Source organism: Tachypleus tridentatus, chromosome 13 (assembly GCF_004210375.1).
Source record: "Tachypleus tridentatus isolate NWPU-2018 chromosome 13, ASM421037v1, whole genome shotgun sequence".
NCBI classification, from domain to species: domain Eukaryota; kingdom Metazoa; phylum Arthropoda; class Merostomata; order Xiphosura; family Limulidae; genus Tachypleus; species Tachypleus tridentatus.
Genome location: NC_134837.1, coordinates 203,936,075 through 203,955,696, shown reverse-complemented (window position 1 = coordinate 203,955,696; position 19,622 = coordinate 203,936,075). Strand labels below are relative to the sequence as shown.

General features: G+C 36.4%; 1 protein-coding gene across 1 annotated transcript in view; it reads right to left on the bottom strand.

Moving 5' to 3' along the window:
* LOC143236441 (uncharacterized) overlaps positions 1-18,817 on the bottom strand; it is a 73,487-nt gene extending 54,670 nt beyond the window's left edge. Inside the window, exon 1 of the mRNA XM_076474700.1 lies at positions 17,676-18,817. Within this exon, the coding sequence (XP_076330815.1) occupies positions 17,676-18,578 (903 nt within the window). The 5' untranslated portion in view covers positions 18,579-18,817. The remainder of the gene's footprint in view (positions 1-17,675) is intronic.
* Between the last annotated feature and the right edge of the window lie 805 nt (positions 18,818-19,622).

Genomic DNA, 19,622 nt, shown 5'->3' with positions numbered 1-19,622 from the left:
CATTCATAAAAAAGACCACTGATTTAGACGAGCAGAACTATAGGGTGAAAAACATGCAGTTACGTAAGTGCTGGTTAAGACAAGCAAACTAGATGAGCAGCTTCTAGCTCAACCTTTCAAAAGAATCATACGGGTAGAAAGTTATTATTCATAATTCATTGCCACCTGTTCAACACATAAGTATTTCTGTACCACTCCAAATACCAGAACTTAAACATAAGTATCTTTGTGTCACTCCAAATACCAGAAGATAAGCATAACTATCTCTGTACCACTCCAAACTCTGGAAGATAAACATACCTCTGTACCACTCCAAATACCAGAAGAGAAGCATAACTATTTCTGTGCTACTCCAAATACCAGAACTTAAACATAAGTATCTTTGTGTCACTCCAAATACCAGAAGATAAGCATAACTATCTCTGTACCACTCCAAACTCTGGAAGATAAACATACCTCTGTACCACTCCAAATACCAGAAGAGAAGCATAACTATCTCTGTACCACTCCAAACTCTGGAAGATAAACATACCTCTGTACCACTCCAAATACCAGAAGAGAAGCATAACTATTTCTGTGCTACTCCAAATACCAGAAGATAAACATAAGTATATTTGTACCACTCCAAACACCAGAAGATGAACTTACCGGTCCATGAATCCAGCGACCTGTGTTTCACATTCAATTCCTGCTAAATCGCGTTCGGCACTCTGGAACCTCGTGTATGTTACAAAAGTTACTCTCAAACCTCAGATTTTGACTGGATAAAAAGAAATATTTCCCGTGGATGCTGCCTTTTCTCTATTCTAATAATTTAAATTTAGGGACAGCTACCACAAACAGCCCTGGTTGAGCTTAGTGTGAATATCCGAAAAAAAAATTATAATGCGACAAACTGTTTAATAAAAGTGCGATTCAATAGCAGTAAATAATCTTGGCTAATTAAAACATAAAAACACACCACCTTTCACGTAATTAAACATAACTTATTACAAATAAACAGTATGCATAACTTTGAAATATTATACAGAGAGAAATATCGTATAATGTCGAAACATTACTGAAATAGAAAATATTGTTTATTATTGTTCATTTTTGAATTTTGCGCAAAGACATTCTAGCGTTATCTGCGCTAGCCGTCCCTAATTTAGAAGTGTAAAGCGAGAGGGAAAGGAGCTAGTCATCATCACCCACCGCCAACTCTTGGGCTACTCTTTTACCAACGAATAGTGAGACTGACCGTCACATTATAACACCCTCACTGCTGAAAGGGCAGTCATGTTTGGTGCGAGGGAGATTCGAATTCACGACCCTCAGATTACGAGTCGAGCACCTTAACCAGCTCGCCAAACTGGGCCGAAAAAATACTGTATATCGTCGAAATATTATAGAAAGTGAAAATATTGTATATTCTTGAAATAATGAACAGACTGAAAATATTCTGTATTGTTGAAATATTAAACAGACTGAATATATTGTATATTGTTGAAATATTGAACAAACTAAATATACTGTATATCGTCGAAATATTATAGAAAGTGAAAATATTGTATATTCTTGAAATAATGAACAGACTGAAAATATTCTGTATTGTTGAAATATTAAACAGACTGAATATATTGTATATTGTTGAAATATTAAACAGACTAAAAATGCTCTACATCAGTGATTCTCAACCTGTGTGCCACGGCACACCAGTGTGCCGCGGTGTTTTTGAAACACATTCAACTTTCTTGGGAATTTACAAGCAAGTCGAACACATCAGTTAATAAAAGTGACTATAGAGACACCCTGAAACCTTCCAAAACATTCGATGGTTTTCATGGAACTCGAGCTCTAAAGAGTTCATACTTAAATTTCATTCTCGACTGCAACAGTTCGACTGTTAGTTTAATTGTGGCACAACAAGCACTCCGTACGTCATAAATGATGCATCAAACAATCAAACTGCTTTCTAGAAGATGCTTTCACTCTGCAGTTTGGCCCGCATGGCCAAGTGTTTTAAGGCGTTTGACTCGTAATCCGAGAGTTGTGAGTTCGAATCCCGGTCGCACCAAACATTCTCGCCCTTTCAGCCGTGGGGGTGTTATAATGTTACGGTCAATCCCTCTATTCGTTGGAAAAAAAAAACTCGAGAGTAGACGGTGGGTGGTGATGACTAGCTGCCTTCCCTCTAGTCTTACACTGCTAAATTAGGGACGGCTCGCACAGATAGGTAGCTTTGTGCGAAATTCAAAACAAACAAACAAACAAACAAACATTCTGCGGTGAGCTACAGCTAATACGCTGTAGGTAGGAATTTTATATCAACTGCAGAAATTCGTGCTTATCGTGTATGAATTAGCTTTATCATTTATCCACAGAAAAATATTTAAGTAAGTCTGGTGCTGCAAAGGAGAATGTGTTTAATCAAAAGCAAGAAATCAAATGAAAGTACAAAAACGAATACGGTTTTATTGCTTTGGAATCGGAACATTCTCAATTACCATTCTGCCTACTCTGCAATGCAGCTTTATCGAACGAGGCGCTTGTTCCTAGCTAACTGAAGAGACACTTGGAAACAAAACATTCAGCTGTAAAGAAAAAAACAAAACAATACTTCGAGAATCTCGCGGCTCAACAACATGAACAATCAAGGAAGCTTTGTGAACTACATGAAGCTGCCCGAAAAAGGATTGATTGCAAGTTACAAGGTTGCACAATTGTTGGCAAAACGCAAGAAAGCGCATACGGAGGCCGAATCAGTCATTGCGCCAGCGTTAGCAATCATCGTTGAAACTATGCTTGGAACGGATACCGCCAAAAAGGTTAAGCAAGTTCCACTGTCCAATGACACAATTTCGCGCAGAATTGTAGACTTGTCGTCGGATTTGAAGGATCAAGTTTGTGAACATCTCAAAGCACCTGAAGATGAATTGTCTCTGCTATGGTCTCTTGAAGTTGATGAATCTACTGACGTTAGTGGAAAAGCTCAAGTTTTGGCTTTTGTTCGATTCATAAAAGATGGGAAAATCGTAAACGAATACTTATTTTGCAAAGATTTAAAAAGTACAGGAAAGGCCAAGACATTTTCGAGTTGGTGAATGAAAACATTTTGCTCTTCAAATTACATTGGAATAACTATCAACGTTTGCACTGATAGCTGTCCTTCAATGCAAAGAAAAAAGAAGGGATTCGTTACTCTGGTGCGCCAACAAAATCCAAACATTAGGATTGTTCACTGCATGATTCACAGAGAGGCGCTCGCCTCCAAATCTTTGCCGAAAGATTTGCAGTCTGTTATAAATCAAGTTATTCAAATGGTGAATTTCATCAAGTCTCGCCACTTCAATCTCGAATTTTCTCTCTTCTCTGTGAGGCGATGGATTCAGACTACAAAAAGCTACTGTATCACCTGAAGTTCGATGGCTTTTGAAAGGAAAGGTGTTAAAGGGTCTTGTCCAACTAAAAACTGAAGTAATTTCTTTCTTGGAGGTTGAGGAAGCAGGTTTTGAATTTTCTTTTCATGATGGCTGGTGGCTGAAGGTTCAATTTCTCTCCGACTTGTTTGACAAACTAAATTCTCTGAACTTAAGTCTCAAAGAACCATCTGAAAACATTATTACTGCAACGTCCAAACTGAAGGCCTTCAATCTAAAGGTGACGCTGTGGAAGAATAAGATCTCGAAAGGAGTCCTTGATTGTTTTCCTTCTGTTAACGAATGTCTGTCAAAGAAAATTGTCCCTCAAATTTTGAACACATTAAGCGACCTACAGTCCGTACTAAAACATTGCTTCCCATCACTTGCTGTCGACGAATATAACTGGGTGACCTATCGATTAGGAATCAACAAGACAATAAATCTTACAACTGAGGAGGAAGAAGAGCTCATTGATTTACGAAACGACAGATTTTATCAGTCATTGTTTCCCGAAAAGAGCTTGGATGAGTTTTGGATCTCCACTAAAAATTCATATCCTGCAATCAGTTCAAAAGCAGTTGAAGTTCTGCTTTCATTTGCATCTTCGTGGTTTTGCGAAATTGGATTTTAAGCATTGACTGAAGTTAAAGCTAGAAAGAGAGAGAGGCTTCTTACAGTCGATGATGAAATGCGAGCTTTTTTGTCTACGTTAGAATTTGTACAGCTTCTGAATTGCCACAAAGAACTTTGCTACAGCCTGGACGTTGTGCACACAATCAAGTAGCACAAGGTTGAGCCTGTGTGCATAGCAGTGGACATTCACAGCCTGAGACACCTCTCTTCTGAACCTCTCCTGTACACCACTGATGTGCACTGACATGACTGCAGCTCCGTCATAGCACTGGGCAATGCATGCATTACGGTCAATACCACATTTAGCCAGAGTCTCCATGATTTTCTTGAGCAATGAATCTGCATCCAGACCCTCAGCAGCTGTGAAGTCCAGGAACTCCTCGTAAAGGCTCTGTTGGTAGAGGTACCTTACCACAACGGACAGCTGTTCTTGTTTGCTCACATCATTTGTTTCATCCACCATTAGAGCAAAATGCTCAACTTTCATGACCTCTTTGCTGATATCCTTCCTGATCATTCCAGCTATGATGTCAAGCAGTTCGTTTTGGATATCATGGTGCATGTACTTGGCATTGCCAGGACCACTCAGCTTCTTCTTCACGATTTCATCATACCTGGAAATCATGACAAGAAGTTCCAGGAAATTGCCCCTGTTATCTGACTGACTACCTTCCCTGTGACCTCTCTGAGCTTCATTCTGACAGGCTGTGTAGAGCAGTGCATTTATCACAGCTCTTATGTAATGTCGGTTTTTCTCCACGGTTGAAGCATGGCTTGCATCGAGAGCATGTTGGATCCTTGCACCCTTTGTTTTCTGCAATTTAAACTCTGCCCAAGCTTGCATGTCAAACTTGTGTCCTGCAGAGTTATCATGGGACTTCAGTAATGTGGTAGCCTTCTTCCAGTTCCAGAAGCCTTTATGGATGAAGGACTTCTCAGTTTTACTGAAGTGTGTGTGACTGAAAAGACGACATGCAAAGCAGAATGCAGCACCTTGAGTCACAGAGTACTCCAACCACGTGTACTGATCACGCCAATTCTTGTTGAATGACCTTGACTGACTGCTGTATTCTGTGGTTTGGCATCTCTTCAAGTCTGGACAGGTAGGACCACTATCTAGAAGCTGGCTCAGGACCTTGGGTCCTGGTGGTAGTTTTTCACCCTGTATGTGAGTGGTGCCCTCTTGCGGCTGAGGTCCCGCACTAGTCGTGTCCGCATTCTCATCATCACGATCACCACTGTCCTCCTCACTTGCACCACATGTGTTTGTAGGACTATTTACTCGCTGTCTCTTCGTAGGTAGCAGGGAGTATTGCATAGTCAACCCTATGTGTGGTATGATCAGTTTATGTTTTGGTGGGTGATGTCTGACTCTTGTCTTGGTTTGTTGGTGTTGTTGTTTGAAAACGAGTCGCTGATTTTGATTTCCTTTTATTAACCTAAACTGAGTGTGTGTTCCAGTGTGAGGCCGAGTACCAGAGAGAGCGAGAGCCGCGTAAACAAACATAACTCCCTTTTATACAGAGCACACGAACGTCAAACTGACCCCCGAGCCGGCTGACTGCTAGTACCACTTCTTACTTCCAAGTTGCGTTAATTTATATGAAACGAATGGAGCTTTCTCTCCTTATATTGGCATTAGGGCTTAAAAAGGATATTCATTTTAAATATCAAAATCTAAGTAAAAGATATAACATACATACTATTGGGTCATTTCATGAATAAGGAACAAATAACAACTAAGCATAGTTCAACATTACGAACAACTGCTCTGCGGCATTGAAATCACCAAATTATATTAATAGCACATAAAAATCCAGAGTATATCCGTGAAATACTGCAAGAGAAAGTGTGTATATTTAACCATATAGCACAAGTACTTAATTAGAGGGTAGTGATAATGTAAAATTACAGGGCTAATTAGGAAACACAAACACAGCTTTGATAGGGCATGTTGTAAAACTGTGGGCAGCTAATGGGAGTGAGCGGGGGAAGTGGCGTGCGGCTGGCATCTAGATCTCGATCGGCTGAGCCGATCGTTAGCCATACGCAGAGCGTACACCATGGTCAGTGGCTCGGTGATCATACGCTTAAAGCGTTCGAGGCGGGAATCGCGCGCTCGAACAAAGCAAACCCGCGGCCTGGATATTGAATGGTCATTGTAGCACCAAAACAAAATGTCTAAATTGCAGTTGACCTTCACAGAAAGGCTGGTTTCTTCATAAGTTCACATTATTCACACAGGCTAAACTGTGGTTGTGATATTGTTTTTATTATCATAAGTGTGACAAGCACCTGTTACAATAATGTAACTCCTACATTACATTAAATTAGGCACTACTAAATAGCCCGATGACAATTTCAAAATTCATTCTAGAATTGTTTAGAAATATTATTTGGTCAGTTAACATATAAGGTTATTATTTAATCACAAGTATAACATTAATTGAATTGTAAGTCACAATTTTAAGTGTATGCCACAATCATCAGTACAATTTTAGATGGCTGATACACAATGCAAAATGATCTCACAGAAGACACAACACTGGCTAAATGCTTCATACACAATATACACAATACCTATACACAATATACTTATATATGCATGCTATGTTTTACTTTTCAATAAAAGATAAATGAAATTAATGGGTAAATACCTATGAAACCTTTGGCTTATCAAGTAAAATCTCTGATGATCTGTTGTAATTTGAAATCAACGTGGTTGTCTAATCTTCGTCAAAGTTCAAGATAGAATGGCATTACACATGGAGCGGCAATACAACGCATGAGTTTTAGTACATTCAGTACGTTGCTATGGGACGCATGACACATACTTCCGTCTTGATGAAGACATTGAGTTCTACAGATCTATGTCTCTTTGATGTTAATTGTTAAGCAACAACGACGATTGTGTTTTACATATTTTATGAATATATGTAGGTAATAATATTGGGGGGATGAGGGGGACTCAAGCCCCCAAGCCCCCTTTGCGCCGCCACTGAATATTAAATATTATAGAGAGTGGAAATGTGTATGCAAATTGTATAAAAGTGAGGATTTCTGTGAACTGATAAAGAAGTACATTTAAACCTAAACGGAATGGAACAACGTTTTTATTGAGATTATGGTATGATTAGCTCTAGTGCCTTTGTCTTGCTACATTGTTAACATACATGATTAGAAAAACAAATGGCACATGATACTGAGCATCAGAAGATAAACATGTAAAAGAAGTGAAAATACCCACCGCCTTCATACGTTTTGTACAACAACAGAAGTGTACACAGGCAGAAGTTACTTAAACGTTCTGCTATCTAGAAAGATATTCTACCCAGTAAGTGTAAATTTTCGGATCACTGTTCTCGCTAAATCCGTTATCTTGCTCTAAAGTGGGTGACTGAGTTCTTTGTCTCGTATCTACGTACACCTTCTGACAAGTACTTAGTTTCTTCGTGTTCAAAGCTGTTAGGAATATCAAATATTGCCAACAGTTAATGAATTTTAATGATAAAAGGAAAAAGAAAAAATATAAACTTCATGCGGGATTTCAAAAGAGAAAAAAGGTACAGAACAAAAGACGTTACATGATCAACGAAAGTTTTTATTATACAGACAGGAGACGTCCAAAGCTTGTTATCACGAAATATTCATCTAGTTTTGACAGTTCTTGTTAACAGGAGTTAACGTGAAAACCAGAGAAAAAAATAAGTAAAGAAAAGAATAGAGAGTTGAACTTTTCAATTGTTGGTTTCACTTGATATATCCAACAAACCACGTTGTCAAAATGTTAGAATCATCCAGAACTGAACAACATTTACTTCACAACTATGGGATATATCCAACAAACCACGTTGTCGAAATGTTTGAATCATCCAGAACTGAACAACATTCACTTCACAACTGTGGGATATATCCAACAAACCATGTGTACTAAATGTTAGAATCATCCAGAACTGAACAACATTCACTTCACAACTGTGGGATATATCCAACAAACCATGTGTACTAAATGTTAGAATCATCCAGGACTGAACAACATTCACTTCACAACTGTGCGATATATCCAACAAACCACGTGTACTAAATGTTATAATCACCCAGGGCTGAACAACATTCACTTCACAACTGTGAGATATATCCAACAAACCACGTGTACTAAATGTTAGAATCATCCAGGTCTGAACAACATTCAGTTCACAACTGTGTGATATATCCAACAAACCATATGTACGAAATGTTGGAATCATCCAGGACTGAACAACATTCACTTCACAACTGTGTGATATATTATTGTATATTTATTTTAATGTCGTTATATATCGTTAGTTTGCTACAGTTAATATATCATAAACTTCAGAAGATATAAGTGTGATAAGCGCTTATTAATCGGTAAACTACAGATAGTCGACCAAGAACGTTTATAAATTTTGAATATTACAAATCGTTTAACTTAGTAGATTAATATTAATATCGGAAGTTAGTATTTGTACGAAGACATTATATAACTTCAAGAGTGAAAATCTCGCGAGTGATCAGCGAATTACTTGCTAGCTTCTCGTTAAGTGAATTGTGCCGGATCAGACATAAGACTCAATATTGTCGGTAAATTTATAAAACTTTTCTATATATATTATTATTTGTGGTAACCGTTATTATAAATTGTATATTGAAATATATTTGTGTTATAAATTTGACACATATACACAATAATTAACTTCTAAATCCAAATTACAATTTAAATCAGTTTCAAGCTACTTCAAATTGTAATACGAAGCATAACAAATTGGAAACTTGTCCACGACAAATTATAATACGGAACATGGTTCAGCAGTAAGAGGTATTATAAAGCATTAATTCTAGGTTCGATAGACACAGAACAAACAGTACCCGTTTCCATTTTGATAGACGAGGCTTAGCAATGTGAGACGTTTTATCAAAACGACGCAAGTCTCTTTAAGTGTTAATTTCATGTACGATAAAAACGTACATTTTTAACCGTTACGTTAGTTAGGTAGTTACTTTTATAAACTATTACTGATTGTTTATTGTTCCTTGTAGAAGAGCTACTTTTGGTAACTTTAATATAAAGTCAAACAAACAAAGAAAGACCAACCAAAAGGAAAATCGATGTTCACTCTATCTCTTGGTTCTTGTTATCTTGCCTCTAACTATACTGTCAGTTGCAGCACATGCTACATAATTAGTAATACAAAGGAAACATTTCAATATTTTACCGTAGGATGATTTACTGATTAACCAGTCGATTTGAACTTTAAACACAAACAACAGAATCTATCTAATCCTTCCAAGTTTCAATATGCACACTGAAGTGGTGGAGATATTTTCTATAGAATGTTCCCGACTTAGACATGTTGGCTGTATACCACACTGAAGTGGTAGAGATATCATTTTCTATAGAATGTTCCAGCCTTAGACATGTTGGCTGTATACCACACTGAAGTGGTAGAGATATCGCCTCTATATCATACTCGAGATGTAGATATATTGCCCGTAAGTCAACTTTCACACAGTATAAAGGTCATGTCTGTCTGTCTGAACGGTTCTGTGTTTAACCATTTAATAAGGTAACGCTCCAATTTGTTTTAAATCGAAATCAATCATACAGTTGGAATATTTATTTACATGCACGCCAAGCGCGTCTCAGAACGACAAACAAGTATACTGAGGTGACGAATTTTGTCAAAATATTGTTTAAGGTTTTCAGTGTTAAATACCAGATCAAAGTTTGTTATATCCGGAATACAGAAAATACGCTTGGATGAATCGTCATTAAGTTCGGTTCCTTCACGTTATCTAAAAATAGAAACGTTCAAGACCAGAGAGGTCTCTCCTTATGAAATAAAACATAAATTAACACAATGATCAGCCATAATTTACTCTCAGCAAAAGCAAAAAGGTGTATTTCCGAATCGTAAAAAATTCAAACTGAGCCAAACAAGTAAAATCTAAGTAAACCTAACCTTAGTCTCGTTCTCAGCGAAAAGTAACTGTTTATACACGTGTTCCAGTAGACATTTAAACAAATCTCTAGTGCAGTCACGAGGTCTTATACACCACGTGTATGTTTTACCAAATTAAACAAAGAACACCATTAATAGCCAGCTCTGAAGATATCTGTTTATAGTAACTCTTAGTGACAATAGCTAGCTCTGAAGACATGTTTATAACAACCCTTATTAACAATAGCCAGCTCTGAGGATATGTTAATAACAACCCTTATTGACAATAGCCAGCTCTAAAGATATGTTTACAACAACCCTTATTAACAATAACCAGCTCTAAAGATATGTTAATAACAACCCTTATTGACAATAGCCAGCTCTGAGGATATGTTAATAACAACCCTTATTGACAATAGCCAGCTCTAAAGATATGTTTATAACAACCCTTGATGAATCTACTTGTAAATAAAATAAACATCTTAAGCTATATATGCTCTACATATAAATGTTCGTTGTTTCTCTAAATATTTCTTTGTCTATCTGACTTTCCTACATGTTCATCTGTCTATTCACCTAGCTGTGGATGTTTCTTCTTACTTTTCTTGCTTATTTTACTGGTCAGTAGAAATTGTTAATAAAGGTTAAATAAAGTTTAAGAGTTTGTTAATGTCTTATGAAGGAACAGAATATCGGTAATACAATAGGTTTTACTTTTATGTTGGTTTTACTATCGGTATTGGTTAAAAAGTATAATAATAATATATTAATTATTATACTACATATATATATATATTTGACGTTGGTTTTGTTAATATGAGTTAAACTGTGTAATAATATATGTATGTTTATCAAATCTTTATCCATCTAAGGTGTTGTTGTTTATTGTTTATCAACTTTATACCCATCTAAGCTGTTGCTTATAGTTTATGAACTCTTTAACCATCTAAGCTGTTGTTTTTTATAGCTTATCAACTATTTAACCATCTAAGCTGTTGTTGTTTATGGTTTCACAATTGCGTGTTTTGTACATCTTTTATTTATCTATTTAGTGTTGATGTTTTTAAATAGTCTCTAAGGTCAGAATTTTCACTGCATCATTCTTTCTCCACATATCGTTTTTGGTTTAGAGCATTGAATACCACAGAACTAATGGGAAGTAGATCTAATCTACATGTTACAAAGAATTTGTTTTCGAACTGGTTCATTATGTGGATGCAAGCATAGTAAGTTCATTTCTGGTATGAAGTTAATTTAGACAAAGCATTTGTTACTGAATTGGAAACAGATAGAGCTACAACGTATTAGACTACAAAATTGTCTCGAACGAGTTTTTATTGCCGCCAGCTGGTCTGTTGCTGACACCCACCCACCCGCATGCAGTGGTATTAAAAGCACAACGTGATTCGTCGACATGGATTTACGTCATCATAGTAAGTAACGTTACGTTTCTTAACTGAACTTTAACCTTTAGCAGAGTCCAGTTAATAAATTGGAAGAGACGTTTTTCGCAAAGTTTCATGAATGTGTTCAAATGTCACACAATCCATTTACAAAACAGATAACTATATGGATCAAGAGATGTTGTTATCTTTGTATTGACAGATCGAATCCTAGCACTGAAAGTGCTCCCTTTCAGCCGTGGGATGTTCTAATTATGACCAATTCCACTATTTATTGATAAAACGAGAAGCCAAAGAGTAGGTGGGCTATGTAGATTATCTGCCTTCCCTCTTTTCTATTACTTCTAAAGTAGATAGTCCTCCAGTAGCTTTGAACGAAATTCACTAAACAAACAATCCTACGAATTTCTAGAGTCATGAGTCGTGATTAATTAAAATTAAAAGAAATATTAGAACTGAAAAAGACATCTGGTAAAAACTTGTTTCTGTTAAGACGTGGATCAAATAGTTTCGTTTGTGCTCTTATTTGTAACTGCTAATTTCCAAAGCGAAATTTATGACAAACTTAATCTAAAATAAGAAACATTAAAACCCATCACAAACAAGGGAACACTCAAGTTTTGCCAAATCAGACACAAAGAAAGACTCAAGTTTTACCAAGTCAGATACTTGGAAAACTCAAGTTGTACCAAATCAGATACAAAGAAGACTCAACTTGTACCAAATCAGATACAAGTGAAGACTCAACCTGTACGAAATCAGATACAAGGGAAAACTCAAGTTGTACCCAATCAGATACAAGGAAAGACTTGATTTTTATAGAATAAGATACAAGGGAAGACTTAATCTTTACAAAATTAAATATAAGGAAAGACTCATGTTTAAGCAAATCAGATAAAACATCAGTAAAAGGATAAGTCCATTTTTATGAAATCAGACACTATGTAAGGTTCATTTTAAGCAATTCATACTCATGAGAAGACTCAGTTCTGCCAAATCAGATATAGGATAGTAGGCATGAGTAATGTGTCATGCAACAAATATAACTAGCATGTCATATCTTAAATTATTATCAATGATAACAAAGAGTGAGCCGAGTTTTCTCGTATCTCAAAACAGATTTTTAAAAATTCCTTCAATTAATTACTCAAATGACTTATTACAATACTGTTACGGAAAAGTAAGTTTACTTTACAGGAACAATAATAATAATAATACAGCGGGTATGCCGCATCAGATGGGCGACGTGACGCCACGCGCGAAATTTTCAGCATTGGTATATTTGGTTCACCGCGAGTTTACGATGATTGGACAATACAATGTTGCGAAAATTAATCTATGGCTGGACATAACTGAAGATATTGTGTATTGAGGTTATTGTGTTTAGGAGAAGCTACGAAAGAGTATTTTTTGACCTAAATAGTATAAAGACCATTTGTAAACTGTCATGTAGCTTTATCTGCACATTATCTGTCGATATTAATGCTAAAACAAGTTAAAGTAAACCAGTAAGTCAGTGCAACCTGTGGCACCCCTGAGAGGATCCGGCCCGAAGGTTCAAATTAAATAATTAATAGTAGATTATGTAAATACAGTTGACTGATTTACAAAGGTTTTTTCGGGGCCCGGCATGGCCAAGCGCGTTATCTGGGACTCGTAATCTGAGGGTCGCTGGTTCGCATCCCTATCGCGTCAAACGCCCCTTCAGCCGTGAGGAGTTATAAAGTAACGGTCAATCCCCCTATTCGTTGGTAAAAGTGAGTAACCCAAGAGTTGGCGGTGGGTGGTGATGATTAGCTCTTGTCTGACATTGCTAAATTAGGGACGGCTAGCAAAGATAGCCCTCGAGTAGCTTTGTGCGAAATTCAAAAACAACCAAAGGTTTTTCCGTTTTCGTTTTGTAGTTATGCCATTGTAAATACGTCGATATTTTGTGCCGAGCGTGGCCCAGTGGTCTGAGAGCTGAGCTGTGAGCCTAACTTTTGAGCCAGGATACTGCGCCCTCAAAAAAAAAAATAAAAAAATCGCACTTCACAGTTTTGACCATTGGTGTGTTGTAAGTTTGAAGGTCAAATCCAATTATTTGACTATAGTAGCCCAAGAGTTAGCGGTATGTAATGTTCACTAGTTGTCTTCTCTCTATCCCATTACTCCAAAATTAGAGGCACCTCACGCACACAGCCATTGACTAGCTTTGCGCAGAATTCATCATACACCATTTAAAGGGTTTCTGGAACAATGTTTTATTTGAAATAATGCCAAACAACACAGACACGACTTGAAATGAACACAAACTCGAGCTAACGGTTGACAGTGATTGCTACGCTAATAGAAATGCAAGCGCGGTCACATCAATCAACAATAAAGTAGTAAAGGAAAACCTGACACCATGTACAGAAAAACGAAAAAACCGTCAGTTTCACGTATTGATCACCACTACTGTATACCACTTTTGTGATTGAAGTTGACTTAGGTAAAACACATCTGTCTGTTTCACGTACATTTGTAATACAATCACAACGGCGTGATAACAAAAGACTAAATCACGCTACACCATCGAATTCGGAGTGTAAGAACATACATAATCGTAAGATTTGACAGTGATTTTTTAAAACGAATTTTAATTCATACTCCATTATGTCAGAAATAACTAAACAATGTTACCAAATGTACCACTTCAGGAATAAACTTGTTACATGTGTTATTGGACTGCCAAAGTGCCAAGTTAAGATAACGTTCAAATAGATTTGGTGTAAATATTGGCTTCTAGTATCAACCACTAGATCAAGTGCAGGTTGGTCGTTTTTAAGCACAGAGCTACACAATGGACTATCTGTACTATAACAGCAAAGGATATCGAAATCAGTTTTTAGCGTTGCAAGCCTATACATTTACCCCTGAGCCCCAGGGGAATGGACAACAATTTGATCCTCTTAAGCACGAACGTACACAATGAGCTACTTTTGCTCTGACCACCACGGGTATCGAAACTGTATTTTTGGCGGCGGCGTGAGTTTAAATACACATTTATCGCTGAAAAATGTAGTTAAATAATACATTCGTGTTTAATAATATATGAGAGTAACATCTTTATCATATGCTCACAACTGTCAGCTCGCCCTCTGTTGTCATTCTTATAAACAACATGTGATGTAAGATGCACTTGACCGTCTATTCTACTTCGGTTTATACGTTTTTGTTATAAAAGTATTTTGAACAATCACAAGAAGAAAACTCATAAAAAATAATAAACCATTGTGTCTGATTTCTTGTCATATGAAAACCAACATAATTATAATAAAATTTTACCATAATTTACTATACGTAAATAACAGTATAGAACTTTGTTAAATTTCTACCTAAAGTAGCCATACTACAGACTTAGTGTTAGGTAGCTGGACTTACGACAGATTTTATTGTTGGGATAACTAGCCTAAATGTTTCGTAACTTTTACATGCGTTATTAGTACTTGTTTACTAATGACGTCACTACATCACTGACGTTCTGTTAAGCCTACGGTGTTTGTTCATTTAGCTAAACTTTCAGGTTTTAAGTTACATCCACTTTCGTTTTTGATGCAGTTAATGGCTGCTTAATGTGTGTGCTTGAGAGACATCTACAATACGAAAAATTAAAAAGGTATTAAAAATTTATAATTAAAACATCGTTCCTTAATTAGTTAAAAGAATGTCTATTTGAAAATATAGATTTAACTACACACTAACGGTTTCTAGGTATTAATAGTTTCAAACTTTATTTCGTAAATATATACATTTTAAACCTAACGCATACTGCATAAAGTTTAGTTGCTTATATTCAAAATGTAACTGAAAATACACTTTTTTATTTCGGTGAAAGACCCTATTTTAACATGAAATTACCCCATGTGACTAAGCTGAAAATCGGGTTTCAATACTATAGGTGGACACAACAATGAAGTATATTAAATACTGTGAACGAAGAACAAAGGTCATATCTTGACCTGTGCCATGACTTTGGTTACGCTGTTATCAATTGTACGTGATGTATGGTATATTATCACTCAACACTTGATGTCTCACTCAGTTGAAATCTCTTCACGGCTGCGTCTAGAAAGATTAAGGGCGTACCTGTTTCTGAGCATGCGCAACGAGTCTGAACTATTAGAGCTGATTAATAACTAATATTTTTATTGTTATAAACGAAACAAATTAGAACGAAATAATAAATTACGTTTCTTAAACTATTTGGGCTTTTAAACTTCTCTTGTTTTTCCAGCTATTCTTTAATACCGATTGTATATTTCTTTGTCGGACTGCTGCTCTATTAACTTGTTAAAGTTTTATTAGATCTGGTCACTGCTGCTATATTACCTTACTGCCGCTCTATTAACGTATTATAATTTTATCAGATTTGGTCACTGCTGCTCTATTAACTTAGTACAGTTTTATCAGATCAGATCACTGCTGCTCTATTAACTTACTACAGTTTTATCAGATCAGGTCACTGCTGCTCTGTTAACTTATTACAATTTTCTCAGATCTGGTCACTGCTGCTCTGTTAACTTATTACAATTTTATCAGACCTAGTCACTGCTGCTCTATTAACTTATTACAGTTTTATTAGATCTGGTCACTGCTACTCTTTTAACTTATTACAATTTTCTCAGATCTGGTCACTACTGCTCTAATAACTTATAATTTCACCTACAACAACTTCAGTTACTGATGTACAGCTGGAGCAAAAGTATTAGATATGGGTTTAAACAGTTAATCGGATAACATTATAGGGTCTGAGATGGTGTTCGACTCAGAATTCGAGTCGATAGTTTGAGTCTTCGTTGCAGAACGTGCTTGTCTTATATGGCCCCCTGGAGGTAAATTATCGACTTACAAAAATCACTTCCGACCTCCAACCTAGTTGGAAAAACAGAATCATATATCTCAATACATTTTGATTGTTATTGTATTCAAATAACTGATCTAACGTGAATTTGGCTAGGCACGATAGAACGATAACTATGGAAACAGTAACGATATAACTTTTAGAGAAGTTTAATAATTTCGCATAAAATCAAATTAACCTGTATGACACTCGTGAAAGAAATAGAAAACGTAACGAAGTTTACCAATTTAGTCTTATTTAAAAAATAAATACGTGAAAAATAAAAATAAATAAATACGTGGGCAAATTGAACCAATAACGCGCTCGAGTTGACGTTGTCGCAGCGGCGGTCTTGACTCGTCTTCCCAAATGAAGCATTGAACACCTGGCCCGCACGCAGGAAGCACGTGCCTGTTTAAGTGAAGAACGAGACCTGAGCACACTCAAACACCTGGCGGTTTTTTTTTTCTTTGCGTTAGAAGAGGAGACAGATGGTTCTTTGGTGCACATGGAACACATAATAGGTTTTTCAAAGACAGCAGCCCTATCGATACAATGAACTTGGACGAATTGTGAAATAGCTCTGGCGTTATCAATTACCACCCGAACAATGTAATATATTAGTTCCAAACTACATAATATTAAATACGTTGTTCGCTATTCATAATCAAATAAACTTAACATGAGACTCAGATTTCTCATGCAACTCTGAGTTAACATTACCTATATACATCATTATTCTTTGCATGTTGTTAAACACGAAGCTATACTATGGGCTGCTTGTGCTATGCCTACAACGAGGATTATATGAAAGTCCAACTTAAAGATAACATGTTCTCTGCACGAACACAACAATATCGACAAGAACTTAACCACCATAAAGACCTCCGTTAGGTTATAAATTATAACAATTTTTATATTTATGACAAAACAGTGTGTTAGTCCTATTATATTTTGAACTACAATTCCTAACCTATTACAAGGATTTTGAAGAATTGTGGTTGGTGTACAAATATAATATACTCTTCTTCTGTTCTAATTCTCAAAAATTCCTAAGGGACCGGATTAATAATTTAGTGTTAAAAATAATACGCCTAACACAGTGTTTTAATGAAGCAGTTAATTACATAATAATTTTTCGCTACACGTTCATATTATAATAATAATTACACTAGTTTTTATGTGATTTAACATAAACAACAGCAACATTAAGTTGCATCTTTTTTTTTAGTATATTACTTTAAAATAGGATAATAATTGCAAATACAGGCATGTAAATAGCTATATATATTCATATCCAAGGTTAATGCTTTCCTTATACCCTGGAGAATTCTCCTAAGAATACTACGAAAGATAAACCAGTATGCTATAAGTAAAACATAATATTAGTGACATACTAGTGTGTTCATCTTACCTGATTTTCAGATCTGAGAATCTTTAATTGGTCGTTAATTAAGGTGAACTTAGCCGCCTCTTCTTTCCTTAGCGCACGTTCTTTCTTCAGTTCAGGACTCCAAAATGTTTTAATACTGTGCATACTGGACCCGAGTTTTTGGGTGGTGACGTCCAGTTCTCGTTTCACATTATCATAATGACTCTGTAAATCATTCAGTCGAGCTTGGATTTCCATAATAAAATTATCTCTAGAATAATTGGGCCTCTCATTGTTTGGAGCGTAAGAGCTATGCGTAGCTCGTGGGACGTGGTGTCCACTGTCTCTATATACGTCTCCGTCTATGGCAGTTTCTCGATAATATGTATCACGCTCCATTTCTCTGTCTCTGTACCCTGAACGCTCCAGAGACCGTTCTCGACTTCGGGGATGTCTACTTGTGTCTCCGCGGTCAAGTGATCTCTCTCGCGGTTCTCGGATTGGGACGAATTCCCTTTCCTGAACTCGATCCAACGAGTGGTAATTTCGTGAAGCGTCCCGGGTGGTTGAGCCACTTCGGTGGCCTGTGTTTGGGGCGGAACTACTAGTTCGGACGTCCATAACGGGACTACCAGGGTTGTCACTATAGTAACCTTGGCTAGCGTGAAAACCACTGCCACTGAAAGAGTGGGGACTGTAACTGTCTTGGGGTAGGTTTAAAGGGCTGTTATTACTTGATCTGCTTACGCCGTACTGGCGACTTTTCCGGACCTGTGACGGCGAAGAATGCACCCGTGGTGTAACTGGACTGCCTCGTCCAGATGGAGGTTGTGATATTGATGTGTAACTTTTAGAAGACAACCCGTGTCCTAGGGTCGCCATCTCTTGTCTGCGAGACATTCTCGGCGAGCGCTGCGGCACTCCAGTGTACAAATCTCGTGACATCTTTGATAACTAGTCGTCTTATCGCATTAAACATAAAGTGTCTTGGACTTTGTACTTTCTGTTGCGTCTTCATACGGTACGTCCGCTCAGCAAAATTACGGTACGTTCAAAATCGTAATATTTCTACGATTAAATGCACACCTAATCATACACAAACTGTAATGTTAATGGCCATACTCTCTTCTTCATCCGTTCATCTTGATCTATTGTACAATACCCTCGAGCCAATCATGAAAGCGACCGAGATATCGCTTTTGAACTTTGCTTACACTAAAACGTGAAACAAGTGTAACAAGTATTTTAGTATTTATTTTAAAATTGTCTACGATAATTTTCAATTAAAGACTCATATACAGATGAATGTATTTTATCAATTTTCAATGTAATTAATGAATTTATTTCTACAGTAAATATATGCTTTGTCATAAAAATCTCCACACGTCACATTCACTCATTCACCATTTTGTAAAATCTATTATTGAAGTGTTGGATAGATTTTTTGGATAAAATGACGGTCATGAGAGATCAATAAAATAGAAAACAAACTTGTAAGTTGTATGACAATTTGTGAAGATAAATTTAAATGAAAAAAAAGTAAAATACAAAACTACTGATTTAAAAGCATGTTTATACCAGCTTTTAATTGTTTTCTAACTGCATCGAGATAATGCTTTGCAGCAGTACTTATTACTACTAGTAATGGTAGTAAGTAAACTGTAAAGTAGTGTTTATTGTAGCTTGTAATTTTGTATTATAAGTTTTTATTCTTAGTGTTAAACTTTAGGCCAACATAGGTATGTCAACTAAAACTACTAGTAATATTAGAGTATAAAGTTGTGGTTAAACCTTTTTAGCCTTAACAAGGGTAATTTGGATGATTTTTGCTAACCTAAGGTAATGTGTATAGTTTTATTGTTAATAAGTATAAATGAGAAGGTATTTTCATTTTATTTATTGCTAACACGTTCACTGTAATTTCTAAATAAATAATTTTTACTGATGTCACTAATGTCAACATTACTGTAAGATGATGGATATTTGGTA